This window comes from Bombina bombina, chromosome 5 (assembly GCF_027579735.1).
Source record: "Bombina bombina isolate aBomBom1 chromosome 5, aBomBom1.pri, whole genome shotgun sequence".
In the NCBI taxonomy this organism is placed as follows: Eukaryota; Metazoa; Chordata; class Amphibia; order Anura; family Bombinatoridae; genus Bombina; species Bombina bombina.
The window spans coordinates 372,999,656-373,025,841 of record NC_069503.1 but is presented as its reverse complement, the minus strand read 5'-3'; the positions used below and the strand labels follow the sequence as shown (position 1 = coordinate 373,025,841).

General features: G+C 38.7%; 1 protein-coding gene across 1 annotated transcript in view; it reads right to left on the bottom strand.

Annotated features, from left to right (window-relative positions):
- PLEKHA8 (pleckstrin homology domain containing A8) overlaps positions 1 to 26,186 on the bottom strand; it is a 237,270-nt gene that overhangs the window by 175,339 nt on the left and 35,745 nt on the right. Inside the window, exon 3 of the mRNA XM_053714195.1 lies at positions 16,977 to 17,132. Coding sequence (XP_053570170.1) covers positions 16,977 to 17,132 — 156 coding nt within the window. The remainder of the gene's footprint in view (positions 1 to 16,976; positions 17,133 to 26,186) is intronic.

Below are 26,186 nucleotides of genomic sequence, written 5' to 3'. Positions count from 1 at the left end.
CTCTATCTATGCTTAAGAGCTTCCGGAGGAGGAGCACAGGTGTGTGTTCAGGTGCTGCACCTGTCCTGATTTCTCCTACCTACAAGCTGTTGGTGTGGAACCACGCCTAAAAACCCTCTAGTTTAGGGTGGCTTGTATTGCTGAATATCACCGCTGCTGGAAACTCCATAGTGCCCTGACATTGCACTAAATAGCTGCAGGTAGCAGCCCTGAAAAAGGACCTTTTATCATAGTAAAACTAATATTTGTTAAGAAGGAAATAGAAAGAAAATGCCTGCTGTCTCACAGCCCCCTTATTGACCCGGGGTAACCCAAGAAAAAGTGCTCAGTTAAACCAACAGGCAAGCTAAATCCCCGATCACTGCCGAATAAATTGTAGCGGAGGACGGAGCTGAGAGCCGCTGCACTTGTCATGAGCTGTGTGGTCTCTGAGAACTTGCTGCTTTCCTGAGTGCAGCTTTGCTGAATGCCTGGGAGTGGGAACTGGAGTTACCCGTGTGTCGTCCCCGCATTGTGCCTGGTCCAGAGGGTGTGGATGGTGTAGCCCGTTGTTTTTCTTTTCTGCATTTCTGCGCTGAAGTGGCGCTCCCCCTCCCACCGGTGCTGCGTGAGGGGGGGCCACTGCTGGAGGAGACGGGTCGATCCTTGGTGCAGGGCTGGTTCCGGGAAGGATAACGGTGAGCTGTTGGAGCGGTAATTGTGGATGCCTTCCCCCCCGCCTCTGCCTTCTTTCCTCTGCCACTTGCCAAGGTGTTGAGACCCAGGAGTATTGTGGATGTCGGCCGATAAGAGTGATTGTGGCAGCATTTGAGTCACACCCTTGAAAGTAGCTGACCGGCTTTTCTGAAAAAGTCGCAGGAGGCGAGGTTATTGGTTTCTGTGCAGCACAGCCTGCTGACTTGTTTCCCGGCAATTGTTGTCCCCCTAACCTGGAAGACGCTCCCCTTCCCACCGATGCTGCGTGAGGGGGGGCTGAGGTTGATGATCGCTGGCTATCTCCTGCTCAAACCTTGGGCTAATGGTTCTGGGTAACGTAGAACTCCTGGGATAAAATCTGCAGTTTTGCTCTCCTTTTCAGCCTCTTCTACCTTGGAATGACTCGGCTCAGTATTGGACCCTTAATAATTATTTCTTTTTTCCTTTGCTGGGGTTTGCACATAAGAGTCTATAAGCGGTGATAGTAGGCCTGACTTTGTTAGAAATAACGGCTATTTGTTTCCAAGCACTGTATAACATCTAAACTTGTTAGACCTGTTTTCTTTAGCTGCTACTTATGATAAGTTAAAACTTAGAACACCTTAGTTTCTAAATGGCATTTATTTTCTCTTGAAAGTGCATGTTGTTAACTTATAGCAGCAAAATGTGAAACATTGTATTATCTTATTTCCTGAACCACTTAGTTTGTTACTAATCGACTGGGGGTGTTTGCTTGTCTCTCTCTTAGGCCCATAGCAAGTGTATCTTGACACCGGACCATTCTATGTAGCTATGTTTAAGCTTTGAAGTCACATCCAGCGGTGTTAAGATATACTATGAGTATTGGCCTTAAAGAAGTAAATTATATTTAGTTCAGGGGTGTGTTTGACCCTGACATAAGTAACGCCTATTGGCCTACAAGTGCATTATAATACCTAAATTTGTTAGGTTTCTCTTCCTTAAATTTTGTATTCTTGACAACTTTAAACCTAGAACCCCCTAGTTTCTAACTGGAATATATCTCTTCTGGAAATGGTATGCTGTTAATCTGCAGCAGCAAAATGTGAAACACTGTATTATCATATTTTTTGAACCATTCAGAATGTTACTGATTGACTGGGGGTTTCTTCTGTTTTTTTTCTCAGACCCACAGCAAACGTAGTATAATATTGGATTATCTTATATAGTTTTGCTTAACTCTTAAAGTCACATCAAGTTCTGCTAAAACATATTATGAGAACTGGTCTTATAGCAGTGAATTATACTTAGTTTAAAGGTGTGCTAATAGCCTACAAGTAATCTGGTGTGCCAGATACATACAGGCGAAATAATCTGAGTACCAATTAGTTTAAAAGTACCTTAAAAGCTGAGTTCCTCTTAAAAATTACAAAATATTGATCTGATGGCCTAGGACTGGAGATTTGAGTGGTTAAACACTGTCTCCTCTGTTCTCAATTGAAAATTTAAAACGGTATACTAATTTCTATTGAGGGCTTTTCTAAAGTTTGTGGGCTCTACAGCAGGACCCCTTTTCTGTGATATGATAAATCTTATCTTGTCACCAGCATGACTGAACCTGACTCACTTAGTTCACGGTTAATTTTTCTTGGTTCTCTCTCCTTTCAGAGGAGAAGATAACATTAACAATACACAAAAGTCTGCACTTTTCTTTTTTCACACATCCCTCACATCTCCCTTCCCTTCTTAGTAGATTACTCTGCCCTTTTTTTTTTTTTTTTTTTTTTTTTTTTTTTTCCCTGTTCCCTATCACAATCCTTTCCCACTATCTTATGGATACATTTTTACACACACAATCTCGCACATCACCTTCAGTCATGTCGGCCAGACAGAGGGATAAAAAACATAAATCTAATATAGAGCCTGTGGGTGAGCCACAAATAGTAATCCAAGAATCCTCAAATTTACCTGATTCTGTTGATACACAGTCCCTAGTTTTAAATATTTCTGCTGCTCTTGCACCCAAGTTTGATTCACTCAGAATAGAAATCAAACAAGATATTGCGCAGCTAGCTGCAGAAGTCAAACAATTCTCCGAAAGGTTCTCCGAAATTGGACAGAGAGTCTCTGACTTAGAAGATCTCACTTTAGCTCAAAATAGTAAACTAGAAGCTACTTCCTCAGCCCTTGCTAAATTGCAAAATAAAGTAGAAGATTTGGAAAATCGCGCTAGGCGCAATAACTTGAAAGTAGTGGGGGTACCTGAGGGGAAGCAGTTTGAGGATTTAAATAAATTCATAACACAAACACTACCAACATTGCTGAACATACCTCAAACGCAGCCAGTCATAGAAAGGGTGCATAGGATAGGGCCATCACCTCTACCTAAGGAAAATATGAGGCCAAGACCAATCATAGTTAAATTCTTGAATTACCAGGACAAGATTACATTTTTACAAGCCTATCGTAAAAATCAACCTATATTACTAGAAGGTACGAAAATCCTTTTATTTCAAGACTATGCAGCTGAAACTGCCTCAAAAAGAAGGCAGTTGGCTCCGGTATGCACTAAGTTTATACAGCAGGGGCTGCGAGCGACAATCTTACATCCTGCCAGGTTACGTCTTGTGTGTAACAACACTCTGCACTTTTTTGATTCTGCCCATACGGCAGAAGCTTTTTTCACCAAAAACTGCACACCTGAGCAGTTGAGGTGATAGACTAGTTAGTTTTTTTTCCCCTTGGTAAATATTAGAATAGATCTGTTATTTCTTATTTATTCTTTAAGATGGGCCCTTTTCAGCAAATGGGCAGCATACGGCTCAGGTGGATTAGTCGTATGTTTTGGGGTTCTCTTTTTCTTCTTTTTCCTTTTTTTTTTTTTTTTTTTTTTTTTTCTTCACCACCTTCCCTTCTGGAACATAGATCTTTATTATAATGACTGGGGTTAAGTTTACCTCATGGAATATAGGAGGGCTAACCTCTCCTATTAAGAGAAAAACGATAATTTCCTATTTGAAGAAAATAGGTTCTGCTATTGCTTTTCTACAAGAAACCCACTTAAAGACTCAAGAAATTCTTAAATTAAAATCTTCTTGGGTTAAGGAGGTCTTTTTTTCACCTAGTTCTAGCCGAAAAGGGGGAGTTGCTATTCTTCTGGGTAAAAAACTTAAATATGAGATAATACAAAGTGAATCAAATGAGGAGGGGAGATATATCATATTGAAAATTAAGATTGTTAATGTTTTGTATACTTTATGCAATGTATATGCTCCAAATGTTTTTAGTCTCTCATTTTGGGATACACTTCAGGCCAGGCTCATGACATGTGCAGAGGGTTTTTTAATTTTAGCTGGTGACTTTAACATGGCTCCCCAATACCCAATTGATAGAATGAGGCAGCACCCATTAGTTAAAAAAACCAAAAGAGATAATCTTGAGGCAAAGTTGTTTTCCAGAATCTTTTCTAATTTGAGAGTTAAGGATATTTGGAGGATATTGAATCCGGATACACGTGATTTTACATGTCTCTCAAAAGCACATAAATCACTGTCACGGATTGATTTATTTTTGGTTGACGAAAGACTTTGTAAACACAAAGTATCAGCTCAAATCTTGCCTATTGTGGTATCTGACCATGCTCCAATCTGCTTTGAGATTTATACGACTGGCCTTTCACATATAAATAATCGCTTTTTCTTTCCTAAATATTTGTCTGCTGATTCTGGATTCAGAGGCTTCCTCGAAACTAAGTTTCAGGACTTTGCCTTGTTTAATGCGGAGGCTAGAGCCCGTCCTTCTTTGTTCTGGGAAACTGCTAAAGCAGTGCTGAGGGGGGAAATTCTGGCATACACTATTAGGCGTACCAAGAAATTTAAAAAACGCGAAAATGAACTTCTTCGCGCAGTTACAAATGCTTATAACTCATATCTATTAGAAAAGACGCCCCAGAAATGGGTTAAATATATTGCTGCATTAGAAGAGAGAGATTCATTCTTACTATATAAATCTACCCAGCAGGAAGTTCGGTTTTCTGCGAAATTCTACAAATATGGGAACAAGACGGGAAAACTTTTGGCTAGAATGTTAAGGCAGGACTTAGGTTCTCAGTTAATAGATTCCCTAGAAAAAGAGGGACGGTTGTTTAGTTCCTCTCAGGATCTTGATCAAATTTTCTATGACTACTATAAGGGAATATATTCCCCCAGGACCTCTGACTTCATAGAACGTCGGAAATTCTGGGGAGAAATCTTCTTCCCAACATTAACACCTAGTCTAATTAAGGAACTTGAATCCCCCATTACGGAAATAGAAGTTGCAAAGGCAATCAATAATTTGGCACATAACAAAGCACCTGGTCCGGACGGAATACCTAATGAGTTTTATAAAATGATACCCTCCACGGTAATACCTGATTTGACCTTATTATTCAATCATATATATACAAAGGGAAATGAACCCTCATCTAATTTTACAGCCTCATATACGTCTTTAATTTTAAAAAAGGGTAAAGATGCAAGAATGGTCGAGTCATATAGACCCATAGCTTTGATGAATACCGATTATAAATTGTTGACTTCGATTCTCGCCCAGAGACTCCAGTCCCTTCTTCCCTTGATTATTAGCCCAGATCAGGCTGGTTTTATGAAGAATAGGAACTCTGCGGCTAAAATAAGGGAACTCCTGCTTACCTTGGATTATTTTTCGAATGGTACGGATGCTGATCATTTAGAGGAGGGAGGTAATTCAGACTTGGCAATTTTGGCTATCGACGCCGAAAAAGCCTTTGATTCAGTTTACCATGATCATCTTCTATTTTCATTAGAACAATTTGGGCTAAGTTTATTGAAAAACTTTATCGTACAGCCTCCACAAGAATGATAGTAAATGGCCAGTTATCCCCAGAAATAATTCTGCATAGGGGGACTAGGCAAGGGTGTCCCCTCTCCCCGCTTCTTTTTAATATTGCTATAGAACCTTTTGCTATAATGATAAGACAAAGATTAGAGGGGATTGGAGTGGCTGGGCGGGAGTTGAAAATAAAAAGTAAAAAGATATACAGAGGGCGACTCCTAGTGTGGAATTAGTAAGCAGAGTGTGAACCCACCAGCTTAACCCTTCAGAGATATACTCACAAAGTATAGAGCACACTGTAGTGCTAATGAAGCAAGCTGGGTATATTAAAAGTGGCCCAGCGCACATACCACTCTGGTGAAAGATGGTCCAATGTATTCAAAATGTTCAGATAAAAAATCCAGGAGACTCCAGATATATATAAAAAACACTTTATATAAAGATATAACAGTGTACAATAAAAATCAGTAGAATTCGCTACGCGTTTCTCAGAGCTACCACTCTGTTTCCTCAGGCAAGTTATATCACTTGCCTGAGGAAACAGAGTGGTAGCTCTGAGAAACGCGTAGCGAATTCTACTGATTTTTATTGTACACTGTTATATCTTTATATAAAGTGTTTTTTATATATATCTGGAGTCTCCTGGATTTTTTATCTGAACATTTTGAATACATTGGACCATCTTTCACCAGAGTGGTATGTGCGCTGGGCCACTTTTAATATACCCAGCTTGCTTCATTAGCACTACAGTGTGCTCTATACTTTGTGAGTATATCTCTGAAGGGTTAAGCTGGTGGGTTCACACTCTGCTTACTAATTCCACACTAGGAGTCGCCCTCTGTATATCTTTTTACTTTTCAGATAATTTTGGAAATCTACTAAGAGGAGCTGCCCTAGCATTCTAATGCACAGTCAACTGGGACACTGATAAGTTTCCAGACTGCTTATCTAGGCATTATCTTTGCCTTCACTACATGTGAGTACAAAATCTATATCTCATTTTATTTATCCTTATATATACTGGCTACACTAGGAGGCGCCCTTTCTTTTTTTGTTTCATTTGTCTAGGGAGTTGAAAATAGCATTGTATGCTGATGATATTCTTATTTATCTTTCTAATTTACGTAGAAATTTACCTATTCTCCTATCAACTATACATCAGTTTGGTTCCTTCTCAGGATATAAGGTAAATTTAAAGAAATCTGAACTTCTCTGGATAAGGCACACTGACTGTTCTCCTATAGATGTACCCTTCTCCATAGTGAATGACTCATTTAGATATTTAGGTATAAATGTCTCAAGTAACCCTGATTCCTGGTATTCTTTGAATATTCTTCCTGTGTTGAATAAGGTCAAATCAGTTTTTAAGAACTGGCAGACTCTACCCTTGTCCTTGTCTGGACGAATAGCAGCTTATAAGATGATCTTATTACCAAAAATTCTATATGTCCTTCAAAATATGCCTCTGATTTTGAGAAAAAACGATTTGAGTTTATTTAACTCACAACTCCGTTTTTTTCTGTGGCAAGGTAGGAAATCCAGAATATCACTTGCAAAACTTTCCTTTCCAATAGGATCCGGTGGCCTGGCTTTACCTGATTTACGAGTATATAATTATGTATTCTTGGTCCGTATTCTAGCAGATTGGCTTTTTGCTCATAATTATGTTACAAATAATGACTTAGAGACCAGTATGTTGTACCCTTTTTCACCCATTGCGTTGATTCATCTCGACACTACTCATATCCCACCCCAAGTTAAACGCTATAGATCTATTTATAATATAATTTTAGCTTGGAGAAAGATATGTACTTTGCTAGGAATAGAACATCGGGTGTCGAGTTTCCTAGGTTTTCTGGGGAACCCACAATTTCAGTCAGGAACACCATCTTCAATCTTTTTAGAGTGGAAGACCCAAGGGCTTGTGAATGTTCTTCAGATACTTGATATAAAAGAAAGATGTGTGAAATCATTTGATGCTATTAGGGTGGAATTTAATATCTCCCAGAAAAATTTTTTTGCCTATCTTCAGGCTAGACACTATGCTATGAAGTTAGTGAATGAGTATGGCTGGAATTGGTCATTGGGGCGCATAGAAAACGCATAGAAAACTGGTTTATTCTGGCAAAAAATAGACTCATGTCAATTTCTCCATGCTATCTGATTATTGTCTCCGATAAGGGCACAATTAATCTTGATAAAATTGCTATTAATTGGGCCACATTGATATCTCAGGAAGTAGAATCTAAAATACCTTCTCTCTCAATTCGAAAGGTTACTCAAACAACCCTTTCTGCCACATGGAGAGAATCTCCTCTGAAGTTGTTACACATGACATATTTTACACCAGAAAAAGGAACGAAATGCGGCAGCACGAACTTTATTATATGTCCCAAATGTTCGTTTCCCTCCGCAAACCTCCTGCACATGTTATGGACCTGCCCTAAAATTAAAAACGTATGGTCCAAAGTCCAATTTTGGCTTTGCAAGATACTAAAGCTCTCATCATTAAATTTGCTAGGCAGACATATAATTTTTCTCTTTCCTGAACCAGAAGATAGACAACTCAATGTGAAGTTTATTAATATAACTATATTGGCTGTTAGATATCTTATCTTTAAAAAATGGAAAACGCTTACGGTCCCTAGTATATCAGAAATTAAAAACTGTTTAAAAAAACAATGTATTCTTGAACAATATAATATTAGTGCTGACAATGATGTCCATGTTGTTAAATTCTTTCTCAAATGGTCAGCATTTATAAAAGTTTTTTCTTCCACGGAAATTGAATATTTGATACATCCTTTACGTAATTCTGAACTGGCTCTGCTAGGGAGATGGTGAAGGGGTGCTTCCCCTTTCCTTTTTTTTTTTTTTTTTTTTTTTCTCTTCTCCTTTCTTTTTTGTTGTTGTGTTTATTTTGTTGTTCGGGGGTATTGTGCTGTTTTCCTATGTAAAAATAAAAACCCAACAAGGCATAGAATATCACGAAGCATAATATTATTATCTGGGTTATTATCTTTCTTTGTATAAATCACATCCAAAGAGTTGATGGCTATCTATAACATAGTATTGAATGTGGAATAATTTATATACTATATGTACACTTGTTATACCCAAGCTATGGTCTGGAAAAAGTTCTACTCTTGTTCTCATTTAATGGCTATGTTTCTTTTATTACTTTATGATTGTTATGGGTCCTTGTTGGATATAAATAAATATTAAAAAAAAAAAAAAAAAAGAGAAAAAATAAAAATAAAATTGCATGCTCTATCTGAATCATGAAAGAAAAAAATGTGGGTTTAGTGTCCCTTTAAGCAACACTTCCACATTGCACTCTACTACTTTATGTCTTACAATCTGCGCCACACATTTCAAGTTTTAGATCTCTGTGGATCTATTTAATGTATTTCTGGGTCTATTTATATGTAGGTTTTGCAGCACTTATCATGGGGGGAAAAAAATCTAATTTGTCCAATGAACAATTCTGAACACTACTGTATACTATTAGGTTTGTGATTAACAATGTATAATGTTGTACTGTACATATTTCTTTCTGCAACAATAGTTTTCTCCTTACAACATAGAAAGGATGACATTAAAACATTGATGACATTGATCTTAATATGTCTTGAAATGCCTTTCAATATTTTTTGGAAAGAAATTCAAAAATAAAAATGTGTAGAAATTTTTTTGTTTATAGAAACAAATCTATTCTTAACGTAAAATAATTTGTAAAATGTATTTCTTTTTCTTTTTCAGAAAAAACAAACAACATGAATGAGCACCCCTAGTTTAAGGTATCCCACCCGGTATATGGAGGTAACTAGTATAATTTAGGTATATTTCAATCCATATTTATTTTTATTTTTTTATTAATTTTCCATTTGAAGAACAATTTCAAAGATATAGATCAGCTATATGGATTAAGCATAACACTAAGAAAAACAACAAGATTACAGAACAATAATACAGGTACTGACCGGCTTAATTTACTAGTACAGACTATGGTTCTGACCTGGAGATGTGCAGGAAGAAATACAGCCTGAGTCTCAATGTATTGTAGTCCCATAATGGGGTGAGCTGACCCATATATTCTCCATCTTTGCTGAAACATAATCTTCCCTTATGATTCTCCTTTTTAGATAATGTAGTCTCTGTGTACTAGTGGTGAAGGGTTATCCATCACCATATTATCAAACTGTATATCATAAAAGATGAGAAAGATCAAGAAAGACAATGAAAAGTGGAAAAAACTAGGTGGGAGGGGGCAATGGCAACTACATGAGCTATAGGAAAACCTCAGGGGGAAGGTATATTGTCGCGATGAGCCTTATTAGGGTATAGGATCTGCACGTTGTATTATGGGGGAACCAGTTGACCACTATCCCGGTAAAGGACACCCAATAAAATCTTATCAAGTGGAATTGACCTGCCTTATTAGTCTTAATGTATCCATATTCCTTGAAAAAGAGAAATTCAGAGGTTCTATCCAACCATTTCTTCAATGAAGGCACCTTATCGGTCTTCCATAACCCAGCTACAAGTGACCAAGACCCATTTAGTGCGAACTGATACAGATGGGTACGAATTTTCAAGCTTGGCCAGGGTTTTGGTTCAGTAAACGGACCCAACTGAAAGTTCGGACCTAACAAGAATTGTCTAAAGGTCTCTTTCCAGAAAAGAGCCAAGTGTGCAAACCACCACCAAATGTGAAACATTGTAATTTCTTCCCCACAACCTATCCAGCTCCTCCCTGTGGTGGGTGGTGGGGTGAATACCTGAGTTGGGTCATCATGAAATACCACTTAAAAGGGACATAAAACCCATTTTTTTTTCTTTCATGATTCAGATAGAGAATACAATTTTAAACAACTTTCCAGTTTATGTCTATTATCAAATTTGCTTCATTAGCTTGGTATGTTTTGTTGAAGGAGCAGCAATGCACTACTGGTTTCTAACTGAACACATCTGTAAGCCAATCACAATTGGTATTAATATGCAGCCACCAATCAGCAGCTAGAACCTAGGTTCTTAGCTGCTCCTGAGCTTTCCTAGATAAATCTTTCAGCAAAGGATAACAAGAGAAGGAAGCAAATTAAATAATATAAATAAATTGGAAAGTTGTTTAAAATCGTATTCTCTATCTGTATCATGAAAGAAAAATGTTGGGTTTCATGTCCCTTTAAGCATTATTTTGTAGTTAAAGGGACAGTAATTAAAAATTAAACTTTCATGATTCAGGTAGAGCAGGGGTTTTCAAACCTGTCCTCAGGCCTCCATAACAGATTTTCAGGATTACCTGAGCAGGTTAATAACCATGTTTACTAATCAGATCATTATTTTAACTGTGCTCCAGTCCAAATATCCTGAAGATCTGGCCTGTTAGGGAGGCCTGAGCGCATGTCATTTTAAACCACTTTCCAGTTTACTTCTATTATCTACGTTGCATCCTTCTCTTGTTATCCTCTGTTAAAAAAGTATACCTAGGTAGGCTGAGGAGCAGCAATTCATTGAATCGTCCAATGTATTTAACTAGCTCGCAGTAGAGCGTTGTGATACATCAATAAAGGATACCAAGAGAATAAAGCAAAATGTGATAGACGTAAATTGGAAAGTAGTTTAAAAAGTAATATGCTCTGTATGAATTATGAAAGGAATTATCCTTTAAGTTCTTGGATATGGGATGGGACTAAGGATTTACAGGCATTTGGAACAATTCTGAGCTATCTATGCAAGCCCTTAGCTGTCTTCATTGGTGAGTGTAAGGGGTGAGCTATCTGTTCTAACATTCAAATTTATATGAGATCAAAAGTGTTGAACACTACTGCGCGAGTAAAACTGGTATAAAGTACATGTGTACACCCAAACAAATTTACACATAAACCCTCAGCCATTACAACTCAATAACCCAGAATTCTCTGCTCCAGGTTTTCTATGGAAATATGTCACCGATTATTTTTGGATGTGAAGATCTTAGATGTGCTGCACAGTGCACAATTATCTATCATTTTCTATAATGGACCAGTAAATACAGTAGATTTGCATAATCAAAAGATAATGCAATAGCACTAGTGTGAACTTTAACCCCTTAACGACCAAGGACGTACGCCACACGTCCTCAAAAAAAATGCAGTTAATGACCGAGGACGTGTGGCGTACGTCCTTGGTCTGGAAAGCAGCTGGAAGCGATCCTGCTCGCTTCCAGCTGCTTTCCGGTTATTGCAGTGATGCCTCGATATGGAGGCATCCTGAAATAACCCCCCTTGGCCATCCGATGCAGAGAGAGCCACTCTGTGGCCCTCTCTGCACCGGACATCGATGGCCGGTATCGTTGGTGGGTGGGAGCTTACGTGGGAGGCGGGTGGGCGGCCATCGATGCTCTGTGTGAAGTGGAGGGGGGCGGGATCGGGGGCGGCACCTACGGGGGCGCGCACGGGAGCGCGCGCGTGCACGGGGGGTGGTGGGCGGGGCGCGTGCATGGGGCGGGGAGCGGGTGGGAACCGCTACACTACAGAAAAAAATAAAAAGTTAAGTTAAAAAACGATTACTATTTAAATATTACAGATGTAATCTAAGGGACCTGGAAGGGGTTGGGGGTTGGTCTTGGTGGGGGGGGGAAGCTACACTACAGAAAAGGGCATTTTTGGGAAAAAAAAAGGCACATTTTTTTACAAAACTGGGTACTGGCAGACAGCTGCCAGTACCCAAGATGGCGCCCATTATTGCAGAGTGGAAGGGTTAGAGAGCTGTTTGGTGGGGGATCAGTGAGGTTGGGGTCTAAGGGGGGATCCTACACATCAGCATATGTAAATATGATTTTTTTTTTTTCTTTTTTTTTTTAAAGGGCCAAATACCTCTTATTTTAGTACTGGCAGACTTTCTGCCAGTACTTAAGATGGCGGGGACAATTGTGGGGTGGGGGAGGGAAGAGAGCTGTTTGGGAGGGATCAGGGGGTCTGATGTTTCAGGTGGGAGGCTGAGCTCTACACTAAAGCTAAAATTAACCCTGCAAGCTCCCTACAAGCTACATAATTAACCCCTTCACTGCTAGCCATAATACACGTGTGATGCGCAGCGGCATTTAGAGGCCTTCTAATTACCAAAAAGCAATGCCAAAGCCATATATGTCTGCTATTTCTGAACAAAGGGGATCCCAGAGAAGCATTTACAACCATTTGTGCCATAATTGCACAAGCTGTTTGTAAATAATTTCAGTGAGAAACCTAAAATTGAGAAAAAATTAACGTTTTTTTTAATTTGATCGCATTTGGCGGTGAAATGGTGGCATGAAATATACCAAAATTGGCCTAGATCAATACTTGGGGTTGTCTACTACACTACACTAAAGCTAAAACTACCCCAAAAAGCATCCTACATGCTCCCTAATTAACCCCTTCACTGCTGGGCATAATACACGTGTGGTGCGCAGTGGCATTTAGCGGCCTTCTAATTACCAAAAAGCAACGCCAAAGTCATATATGTCTGCTATTTCTGAACAAAGGGGATCCCAGAGAAGAATTTACAACCATTTATGCCATAATTGCACAAGCTGTTTGTAAATAATTTAAGTTAGAAACCAAAAGTTTGTGAAAAAATTTGTGAAAAGTGAACGATTTTTTGTATTTGATTGCATTTGGCGGTGAAATGGTGGCATGAAATATACCAAAATGGGCCTAGATCAATACTTTGGGTTGCCTACTAAAAAAAAATATATACATGTCAATGGATATTCAGAGATTCCTGAAAGATATCAGTGTTCTAATGTAACTAGCGCAAATTTTGAAAAGAAATGGTTTGGAAATAGCAAAGTGCTACTTGTATTTATGGCACTATAGTTTACAAAAAAAGCAAAGAACATGTAAACATTGGGTATTTCTAAAATCAGGACAAAATTTAGAAACTATTTAGCATGGGTGTTTTTTGGTGGTTGTAGATGTGTAACAGATTTTGGGGTCAAAGTTAGAAAAAGTGTGTTTTTTTTTCCATTTTTTCCTCATATTTTATAATTTTTTTTATAGTAAATTATAAGATATGATGAAAATAATGGTATCTTTAGAAAGTCCATTTAATGGCGAGAAAAAAGGTATATAATATGTGTGGGTACAGTAAATGAGTAAGAGGAAAATTACAGCTAAACACAAACACCTCAAAAATGTAAAAATAGCCTTGGTCCCAAACGGACAGAAAATGGAAAAGTGCTGTGGTCATTAAGGGGTTAAAGGGACACTAAACCCAATTTTTTTTCTTTCGTGATTCAGACAGAGCATGCAATTTTAAGAAACTTTCTAATTTACTTCTATTATCAAATTTTCTTCACTCTCTTGGTATCTTTATTTGAAATGCAAGAATGTAAGTTTAGCTGCCGGCCCATTTTTGGTGAATAACCTGGGTTATTCTTGCTGATTGGTGAATAAATTCATCCACCAATAAAAAAAAAGTCCTGTCCAGAGTTCTGAACCAAAAAAGAAGCTTAGATGCCTTTTTTTCAAATAAAGATAGCAAATGAACGAAGAAAAATTGATAATAGGAGTAAATTAGAAAGTTGCTTAAAATTGCATGCTCTATCTGAATAACGAAAGAAAAAAAATTGGGTTCAGTGTCCCTTTAAATGAGTAGTAGATTTTATTTTCTGACAAATTTCAGTCATAGTATTGCTATTTACACTCCCCTGTATCATTTGACAGCCATCAACCAATCACAAATGCATATACGTATATTCTGTGACTTCTTGCACAGGCTCAGTAGGAGCTGGTGACTAAAAAATATTTTGTTAATGGAAGTAAATTGGAAAGCCGTTTAAAATTGCATGTTCTACCTGAATCATGAAAGTTTAATTTTTACTTGAGTGTTCCTTTAAGAAGATGGCTTCTCACTTACCGAGCACTATTAAATTAGGGTTGAATAGATAAATTGCCCAATATAATTTTCAACTAAAATAGATGCAGCAGCCCATTATAACATAAAATAGTATAACCCTTGGGTTGCCAGACAGATATGAAATATATTATGAAGCGATTCATGTCAGCCTGGAAGCTGACAAGTTAAAGGACCAGTCAACACTGTAGATTTGCATAATCAACAAATGCATGATAAGAAGACAATGCAATAGCACTTAGTCTGAACTTCAAATGAGTAGTAGATTTTTGTTAAAAAAATTGCAAAGTTATGCCTATTTCCACTCCCCCTGTATCATGTGACAGCCATCAGCCAATCACAAATGCATATACGTAATTCTTGCACATGCTCAGTAGTAGCTGGTGACTCAAAAAGTGTAAATATAAAAAGACTGTGAACATTTTGTTAATGGAAGTAAATTGGAAAGTTGTTTAAAATTTCATGCTGTATCTGAATCATGAAGTTTAATTTTGACTTGAGTGTCCCTTTAAGAGATTTAGCATCTACTTAAATTTCCTAATCAGTGCTTACACAGACATTGCAGGTTAATGTCAGGGCTAATGATTTAGGATTTCCTATAAAGATCAGCTACAATGATGCATAAAGCTTGACATAATCATATTTAAGGTAACAGAATGCTGAAGAGGTCAATTCAAGAATTAGTCTGCAAAACATAACTTTCAATTCTCACAGCATTTTATTTTCAGAAGCAATAAAAGGGACACTCAAGTCAAAATTAAACTTTCATTATTCAGACAGAGCATGCAATTTTAAACAACTTTCCAATTTAGTTCCATTAACAAAATGTTCAGTCGTTTTATATTTAAACTTTTTGAGTCACCAGCTCCTACTGAGCATGTGCAAAACAAATGTGTATGCATTTGTGATTGGCTGATGGCTGTCACATGGTACAGGGGGAGTGGAAATAGACATAACTTTTAGAATTGTCATATAAAAAAAAATCTACTACTCATTTGAAGTTCAGACTAAGCGCTATTGCATTGTCTTATCTTGCATTTGTTGATTATGCAAATATACTGTGTTGACTGGTCCTTTAAAAGCTTTGTGAATAACTCTTTCTTTTTCTGATCCTATATTATATGATATAATATACTGTATATAACCTAGACAGAGAAGAGCCTGTTATACATCTGACAGTTCTCATTATATTCAACGATCAACACAGTAAGAAAGAAGTTATTCATTAAGCAACAGTACCAGTAGAGCTGTTGAGACCTATGGTATTTAAAAGAACACTGACTGTGTTGTACAAACTAATTCACACTATATCTCACACACTGGAGTCCAAAGCACTATTTCTTTGTGCCCAGCATAGAGACTGTGTGGCTGTTTTGCAAGTGTAACCCTACAGCACAAGGCAGGACAGGTCTAACATTGAAAGAAAAAAATAATAATATGTATATGATTAAGAATAGGTACTGAAGATTCATCAGGAGGGGACAAAAAAAACCAAGGAACATTCTTTTGTGAAAACTTGATGCCTACACGGGAACTTGTGTCCACCAATAATTAACTTAAAATTTATAATAGATTTTATGCACCTCACTCTAATTGTAGATGCCGCCATGTTGGAACTTAGGTTACACTGCAAGTATCTGAAGGGGAGTTGCTACACATGTGCAAACAAATCAGCACTAGAATGCAATAAAAGGTAAAGTTCAACAAGGGGGCACCCATGACTTGCAGGAGGCAGAGAATAAGCTTAATACTATGCTTATAAAATGTATTTAGTGTTTAATGCATATTTAAAGGGACAGTCTACTGTAAAAAACATGAAAATGATAGATAATCCCTTTATAACCCATTCCTAAATTTTGCACAACCAACACTGTTATATTAATATACTTTTACCTCTGTGATTGCCTTGTATCTAAGCATTCTCCGACTGCCTCCTTATCTTAATTCTATTTACAGATTTGCATTTTAGACAATTAGTGTAGACTCATGAATAACTCCACAGGAGTGAGCACAATGTTATCATGCTATCTAGATAAACATGAGTTTTGTTGACATAAGCAGTGTCTTGCTGTAAAAAGCCATAGAAAATGCCCTGAGATAAAAGATTTCAGACTCCTAACAAAGCCCCAAACTTTTAGAAGTAGACTGTTGTCTACCTACTCCAGCTTGCTCCTGTTTGTGTAAAGGGTATTTTCGTATGCAGGGGAGGGGGGCAGTGTCTGCTGTTTTTTTCTTTCCAGCCAATTTCAGTGGGTGTCCCAGCCTAACCTTTTCAACAGTGCTAAACTGGGAGCTTCTAAGTAAGTTTTTAAAGGATTTATATCTGTGCATATTCTTCTTTATAGTAGTGACTATTACATGCAGTTATATGAAAATTGATGTATATTATCCCTTTAAGCACAAGAAGGCAGCCATTTTTGCAACAATGTATAATCTTGTTAAAAAGACTAATGGCCATTTCTGTGATGAGGACACTGAAATAAACCATTTAAGAGCCAATTTTAAATGCTTATCAATCAAAATAACATTTATTTTGTATATACTGTGTATGGCAGATCATTTAGAGTCAGGATATAAACAGAACTATTTACCTTTTTCTTTCTTTGTTCGGATGTCGGTAATGCACGCCTTTGCAGATCCTAGGGCAACAAGCCACTGCTGTCTCTCTGCCGCTGTCCTCGCCTTTAGGTAAAAGTACTGCTCCCCCGGAATAGCAAGATCCATTCGAGTGTTATCTGTGGAATTAACTAATAAAGAAGAAACAATATGAACAATGCATTGTATGCAGAAATGGGGGACTCAGAATTATGTTAAAAAAAACTCTACACGTTTACTAGTTTTGCATTTTGAAACATGGATGTTACTATGCTGAGAAAATAAAAAGGATGGTTGAGGAGGCGTATTTCTATCTACTACCATAGAGCTGTGGGAGTTTCCTTTATCAGCCAGTGAACAACTAATGCTCAAGTTAGGCACAAACATGCATTTCCTTTTAAATTTCAACAATTTAAACTTTTTTTCAAATTAAAGTGACCCACTCAAGCCATTCCATTCCTTTTTTTTAAAAATAGCTGAAGCTTCATTTATCATTTTATAGCAAGCCAATATACATTTTCTTTATTTTTACCTTCTAATTATCCTCCGTTACAGTTCTATCCTCCGCCCACCATTTTCTATAAGTGATTGATAGGCTAGTCCTATTCAATCATCCAATGGCCGTTTCCCCCCGGGGGAATGAAGCTCCGACTCTAAACGTCAGTTAGTAGTTCTGCGCATGCGTTAACCTTCCGATATCGTAGTTAGTTTTTCATGCTCGTTCATGAGACGCGCATGCGTAGTATGAATTCTATTAAAACAACCAGACCGTTTAACATAAGTATGAAATATGCCACAAAAAGATATTAAATATGTATGTTTATTATAAGTTTATTAGTTTATTATTAGTTTGACACATGCGCGGTAGAAGTTAGTATACGCATGCGCAGATGATTGTGACTATTGTGAACGTTCTTGGAGCCGATGTAGGGAGCGGGTGGGACCGCTCGCTACGTCACAACGAGAATACAAGGAAGTGGTGCGGGGAGGAGTCGCTGTAAGATCAGTTAGTAATTTTCATTAAAATTTTATTAAAAACGATATTGAGAAAAATAAGGTAGCGACTTCATAGCAGGAATATGTCTTAATGCATTCCGGTAGTCGATTAGTAGAAAATTGACCTTCACTTTAAGTAGGTGATGTACTAGTTGGGGCATTGCATATAGGTAACAATTTAAACAACTTAGTGGTTTAATAATGGGTAATATTTTTAGAAGAACACTGTAGGAACACAACTGTTTTAATCCATGACTTCTAGTTTATTAGCTACCACTGAATTCCTGCTTCTAAAATAGCCTTTCACCATTGTGCTTCTATGTCCCGCTCTTAAAGTGCCATAAAACATGTTGAGATCTGTGCATATCCTAAAAGGGCTAATTAAGTAAAACTAGTTTACATAAAAAAAATTGTTTAAAAATTGCTGGCAAGTATTTAAAAATATTTTTCAAAAATACTTAAATAACAGTCTACTCCCCCCCCTTATCGATGTTTAGACACAGGCATTGTATTTCAACTGAGTTCACAGCTTCTAGGCATGCTCCAGCAGATAATCCCTGTTCACTTTTGCATTTTACCAAAACAATAGATATAGATACAGCCATAGAAGGAAATGTGTGGCGGGAGTTAGAGCTTTACAATTCGGAAACTTAAAAGAAAGGGTTAATTGTGAGGCACTGCAGTATAAATGTGCAGGTAAAGTAATTAAAACATAATTTATGCTTACCTGATAAATGTATTTCTCTTGTAGTGTAGTCAGTCCACGGGTCATCCATTACTTATGGAATATATCTCTTCCTAACAGGAAGCTGCAAGAGGATCACCCAAGCAGAGCTGCTATATAGCTCCTCCCCTCACATGTCATATTCAGTCATTCGACCAAAACCAGACGAGAACGGAGAAACCATAGGGTGCAGTGGTGACTGGAGTTTAATTAAAATTTAGATCTGCCTTAAAGACAGGGCGGGCCGTGGACTGACTACACTACAAGAGAAATAAATTTATCAGGTAAGCATAAATTATGTTTTCTCTTGTTAAGTGTAGTCAGTCCACGGGTCATCCATTACTTATGGAATACCAATACCAAAGCTAAAGTACACGGATGATGGGAGGGACAAGGCAGGAACATTAAACAGAAGGAACCACTGCCTGAAGTACCTTTCTCCCAAAAATAGCCTCCGAAGAAGCAAAAGTGTCAAATTTGTAAAATTTTGAAAAAGTGTGAAGTGAAGACCAAGTTGCAGCCTTGCAAATCTGTTCAACAGAGGCCTCATTTTTAAAGGCCCAGGTGGAAGCCACAGCTCTAGTAGAATGAGCTGTAATCCTTTCAGGAGGCTGCTGTCCAGCAGTCTCATAGGCTAAACGTATTATGCTACGAAGCCAAAAAGAGAGAGAGGTAACCGAAGCCTTTTGACCTCTTCTCTGTCCAGAGTAAACGACAAACAGGGAAGAAGTTTGACGAAAATCTTTAGTTGCCTGCAAAATAGAACTTCAGGGCACGGACTACGTCCAGATTATGCAAAAGTCGTTCCTTCTTTGAAGAAGGGTTAGGACACAGTGATGGAACAACAATCTCTTGATTGATATTCCTGTTAGTAACTACCTTAGGTAAGAACCCAGGTTTAGTACGCAGAACTACCTTGTCTGAATGAAAAATCAGATAAGGAGAATCACAATGTAAGGCAGATAACTCAGAGACTCTTCGAGCCGAGGAAATAGCCATCAAAAACAGAACCTTCCAGGATAACAGCTTGATATCAATGGAATGAAGGGGTTCATCCTAGCTAAAGCCTGACAAAAAGCCTGAACGTCTGGAACTTCAGTCAGACGTTTGTGTAGAAGAATAGACAGAGCAGAAATCTGTCCCTTTAACGAACTAGCAGATAAGCCCTTTTCTAAACCCTCTTGTAGAAAGGACAATATCCTAGGAATCCTAACCTTACTCCATGAGTAACTCTTGGATTCGCACCAATATAAATATTTACGCCATATCTTATGGTAAATTCTTCTGGTAACAGGCTTCCTAGCCTGTATTAAGGTATCAATAACCGACTCCGAGAAGCCACGCTTTGATAGAATCAAGCGTTCAATCTCCATGCAGTCAGCCTCAGAGAAATTAGATTTGGATGGTTGAAAGGACCCTGAATTAGAAGGTCCTGTCTCAGAGGCAGAGACCACGGTGGACAGGACGACATGTCCACTAGGTCTGCATACCAGGTCCTGCGTGGCCACGCAGGCGCTATCAGAATCACCGAAGCTCTCTCCTGTTTGATCTTGGCAATCAAACGAGGAAGCATCAGAAATGGTGGAAACACATAAGCCATGTTGAAGACCCAAGGGGCTGTCAGAGCATCTATCAGCACCGCTCCCGGGTCCCTGGACCTGGATCCGTAACAAGGAAGCTTGGCGTTCTGGCGAGACGCCATGAGATCCAGATCTGGTTTGCCCCAACGATGAATCAGTTGAGCAAAGACCTCCGGATGAAGTTCCCACTCCCCTGGATGAAAAGTCTGGCGACTTAGAAAATCCGCCTCCCAGTTCTCCACGCCTGGGATGTAAATCGCTGACAGGTGGCAAGAGTGAGACTCTGCCCAGCGAATTATCTTTGAGACTTCCAACATCGCTAGGGAACTTCTGGTTCCCCCTTGATGGTTGATGTAAGCCACAGTCGTGATGTTGTCCGACTGAAATCTGATGAACCTCAGAGTTGCTAACTGAGGCCAAGCTAGGAGAGCATTGAATATTGCTCTTAATTCCAGAATATTTATTGGGAGGAGTTTCTCCTCCTGAGTCCATAGTCCCTGAGCCTTCAGGGAGTTCCAGACTGCGCCCCAGCCTAGAAGGCTGGCGTCTGTTGTTACAATCGTCCAATCTGGCCTGCGAAAGGTCATCCCCTTGGACAGATGTGGCCGAGAAAGCCACCATAGAAGAGAATCTCTGGTCTCTTGATCCAGATTTAGCAGGGGGGACAAATCTGAGTAATCCCTGTTCCACTGACTTAGCATGCACAATTGCAGCGGGCTACCATTAAGCCGATTACTTCCATGCACTGAGCTACTGACGGGTGTGGAATGGAATGAAGGACACGGCAAGCATTTAGAAGTTTTGATAACCTGGCCTCTGTCAGGTAAATTTTCATCTCTACAGAATCTATAAGAGTCCCTAGAAAGGGAACCCTTGTAAGTGGTAATAGAGAACTCTTTTCCACGTTCACCTTCCACCCATGCGACCTCAGAAATGCCAGAACTATCTCTGTATGAGACTTGGCAGTTTGAAAACTTGACGCTTGTATCAGAATGTCGTCTAGGTACGGAGTCACCGCTATGCCTCGCGGTCTTAGTACCGCCAGAAGTGAGCCCAGAACTTTTGTAAAGATTCTTGGAGCCGTAGCTAATCCGAAGGGAAGAGCTACAAACTGGTAATGCCTGTCTAGGAAAGCAAATCTTAGGTACCGATAATGATCCTTGTGAATCGGTATGTGAAGGTAGGCATCCTTTAAGTCCACTGTGGTCATGTACTGACCCTCTTGGATCATGGGAAGGATGGTTCGAATAGTTTCCATTTTGAATGATGGAACTCTTAGGAATTTGTTTAGGATTTTTAAGTCCAAGATTGGTCTGAAGGTTCCCTCTTTCTTGGGAACCACAAATAGATTTGAATAGAATCCTTGCCCGTGTTCCGTCCGCGGAACTGGGTGGATCACCCCCATTAGTAAGAGGTCTTGTACACAGCGTAGAAACGCCTCTTTCTTTATTTGGTTTGCTGATAACCTTGAAAGATGAAATCTCCCTCGTGGAGGAGAAGTTTTGAAGTCCAGGAGATATCCCTGAGATATGATCTCCAACGCCCAGGGATCCTGGACATCTCTTGCCCAAGCCTGGGCGAAGAGAGAAAGTCTGCCCCCCACTAGATCCGTTTCCGGATAGGGGGCCCTCTCTTCATGCTGTCTTAGGGGCAGCAGCAGGTTTCTTGGCCTGCTTGCCCTTGTTCCAGGACTGGTTAACTTTCCAGCCCTGCCTGTAACGAGCAACAGCTCCTTCCTGTTTTTGAGCGGAGGAAGTTGATGCTGCTCCTGCCTTGAAGTTACGAAAGGCACGAAAATTAGACTGTTTGGCCTTTGATTTGGCCCTGTCCTGAGGTAGAGCATGGCCCTTACCTCCCGTAATGTCAGCTATAATTTCTTTCAAGCCGGGCCCGAATAAGGTCTGCCCCTTTGAAAGGAATATTAAGCAATTTAGATTTAGAAGTCACGTCAGCTGACCAGGATTTAAGCCATAGCGCTCTGCGCGCTTGGATGGCGAATCCGGAGTTCTTAGCCGTAAGTTTGGTTAAATGTACGACGGCATCAGAAACAAATGCGTTAGCTAGCTTAAGTGCTTTAAGCTTGTTCATAATTTCATCCAATGGAGCTGTGCGAATGGCCTCTTCCAGAGACTCAAACCAGAATGCCGCCGCAGCAGTGACAGGCGCAATGCATGCAAGGGGCTGTAAGATAAAACCTTGTTGAACAAACATTTTCTTAAGGTAACCCTCTAATTTCTTATCCATTGGATCTGAAAAGGCACAACTATCCTCCACCGGGATAGTGGTACACTTAGCTAAAGTAGAAACTGCTCCCTCCACCTTAGGGACCGTCTGCCATAAGTCTCGTGTGGTGGCGTCTATAGGAAACATTTTCCTAAATATGGGAGGAGGGGAAAAAGGCACACCAGGTCTATCCCACTCCTTGCTAATAATCTCTGTAAGCCTTTTAGGTATAGGAAACACGTCAGTACACACCGGTACCGCATAGTATCTATCCAACCTACATAATTTTTCTGGAATTGCAACCGTGTTACAATCATTCAGAGCCGCTAATACCTCCCCTAGCAATATGCGGAGGTTCTCAAGCTTAAATTTTAAAGTAGAAATCTCTGAATCCAGTCTCCCTGGATCAGATCCGTCACCCACAGAATGAAGCTCTCCGTCTTCATGTTCTGCAAACTGTGACGCAGTATCTGACATGGCTCTCACCTCATCCGCGCGCTCTGTCCTTAACCCAGAGCTATCGCGCTTGCCTCTTAATTCTGGCAATTTAGATAATACTTCTGTCATAACAGTAGCCATGTCTTGCAAAGTGATTTGTAAGGGCCTCCCTGATGTACTTGGCGCCACAAAATCACGCACCTCCTGAGCGGGAGGCGAAGGTACTGACACGTGAGGAGAGTTAGTCGGCATAACTTCCCCCTCGTTGTCTGGTGATAATTTCTTTACATGTAAAGATTGACTTTTATTTAAAGTAACATCAATGCAATTAGTACACAAATTTCTATTGGGCTCCACATTGGCCTTTAAACATAGTGAACAAAGAGATTCATCTGTGTCAGACATGTTTAAACAGACTAGCAATGAGACTAGCAAGCTTGGAAATACTTTTCTAATAAATTTACAAGCAATATAAAAAACGCTACTGTGCCTTTAAGAAGCACAAAAAGCTGTCACAGTTGAAATAACAATGAACCAAAATAGTTATAGCAACCAATTTTTTCACAGTAAATGTATTAAGTTAGCAAAGGATTGCACCCACCAGCAAATGGATGATTAACCCCTTAATACCCAAAAACGGATAACAATTTAATAATTAACGTTTTTATCACAGTCAAAACACACTGTCACAGGTCTGCTGTGACTGATTCCCTCCCTCAAAATGAATTTTGAAGACCCCTGAGCTCTCTAGAGACGATCTGGATCATGGAGGATGAAGTAGACAGATTGTGACTGAATTTTTACTGCGCAAAAAAGCGCTAAAATAGGCCCCTCCCACTCATATTACAACAGTAGGGAAGCTCAGATAACTGTTTCTATGCAGAAAACAAAGATGGCCATGTGGTAAAAATCATGCCCCAATAAGTTTTATCACCAAGTACCTCACAAAAAACGATTAACATGCCAGTAAACGTTTTAAACATACATTTTAAAAGTTATGAAGTGTTATTAATAAGCCTGCTACCAGTCGCTTTTACTGCAGTTAAGGCTCATACATTATTTCAGTATTAACAGTATTTTCAGAGTCAATTCCATTCCTTAGAAAAATACATTCAGTGTACACACACTCATCAGCCTAATACCAGTCGCTATCACTGCATTTAAGGCTGAACTTACGTTACATTGGTATCAGCAGTATTTTCTCAGTCAATTCCATTCCTCAGAAAAATAATTTACTGCACATACCTCGTTTGCAGGGGGGCCCTGCATGCTATTCCCCTTTTCTGAAGTTACCTCACTCCTCAGATGAGAGCAGCCAGTGGATCTTAGTTACGTCTGCTAAGATCATAGAAAACGCAGGCAGATTCTTCTTCTTTTTTTTTTTTTTTTTTTTAAATATATCTTTATTATCCAATTCAACATAACATTTCATTAAACAAAGACAGGTAAGGATTACCGAGGAAAAACCTCAGGGTTCCTTATAAGTGCATTACAATCAACACAATTATTAACAGTACCACAATATATTACATAGTCATACATACATTGGTTCAGATACTGCGTATTGGGCCAAAAAGGAAATTATTCTACAACACGAGTACCTCAGGTATCCCTGAAGATGTAATACAAACGATACACTTAGTCATAATGTCATATCATCATATTCTTATGCATAAATTTAAAAACACCTTGCTCCAAACATTTAGATATATGTATCTAAATATATTAACAGAAAATAAAAGAAAAGTATTTCTATGAAGTCAATAATTGTTACTAAGGCCTTATTTGCATGATGAAATTGGGATTTTCTTATATTATAAAAATAAAAAGTAAAGAGAAAAGGGAAGGGAGAGAGAGGAGAGAAGAAAAGAAATGAGACGAGAAGAGAAGAGAAAAGAAGAGAGAAAAAAAAAAAAAAAAAAAAAAAAAGGGAATTTATCCTCCCGGTCCCCTCGCCCCCCACCCCCCCACCAACCTCCAATGGTTAACTACATAGGGTATTCCTTATTCTCTATGGCTTGTTCCATGTATATTGTACCTCTGAAGGGTGCAATTACCTGTCTCTGCATATTTTCTGGTAGGCTAGTAATTACACTTTTCCATTTGTAAAAAAACTTCTTAACTTGGGCTTCTGAGTTTACAGACGTGTCAATTTGTTCTAAAATAATTTGGTTTTGAAGCTTTTGCTTGAATTCTTTCAAGCTTGGGGCCTTTTTAGATTTCCAGTATTTTAAAATTAAAAGCCTTCCCGTGATAATTATGTTATTCAATTGGCGGATGTTTTTAAGAACTGTCTCTCTTGATTGATAAAAAGGAAGACATTCTTATCTGTTATTTGAAAATTACATTGGTTAATTTTAGTAATCCAGTCACCTATCTTGTACCAAAATCTTTTAATTTTATAACAATGCCAGAAACAATGCTGTAGATCCGCGCTATTACTCTTACACTTCTGGCATGGTGTCATAGATTTGTCCCATTTGGCCTTTACTTGTGGGGTAATATAGGCTCTGTTTATAAATTTGGTATGTGTCTCCCTCCATGAGGAGGAGACTGTTGCTCTATCTATAAGTCTAAAACTTTCTTGGATTCTTTCTGGTGGCGTCAGCCAAATTTCTGCTAGTTTTTGTAGATTACTGGTACCGTTATTAGAGATAATCAGTCTATATATTGTTGAAATACTATGCCTACCTGCCTTGAAGAGCTTTAAGATGGGTTCTATAGGGTCCCAGGCGTCTATTGCCAGGTTATTTTGTAGTATTTCTTGTAGATAATGCCTAATTTGTAGGAAGGCATAGAATTCTTTGTTTTTTTTTTTTTTGTTTTTTTTTTTGTTTTTTTTTGTGTTTTTTAAATATCTTTATTGATGATAAAAAAAAAAAGAAAAGATTAACAACATAGCCTGGAGGCGCAGCTCCATCAACGGTTATAGCAGCAGCCTTATTGCTTACAAGTATATATACTCAAAAGGTAGAACCAGCTTGTTGCAGCAATCACAATAGTTGTTAATAGACATATAAAACATGTTATCCAGTCCATAAGTATTACGTATTGCATAGCATACTTCCCGTCTGCTGGACAAGTTTGTTGTCCATATGCTACAGTTGTATATTTATTGCTGGCATTTATCTAGTTAGTATTATGACTGCTATGATGCTATCTTGTTATATGGCTCCATTTAAATACAAATAAATAAACAAAAATTATAATGAAATCAAAGCATCTCCGGTGGTCCTTGTGTGTGC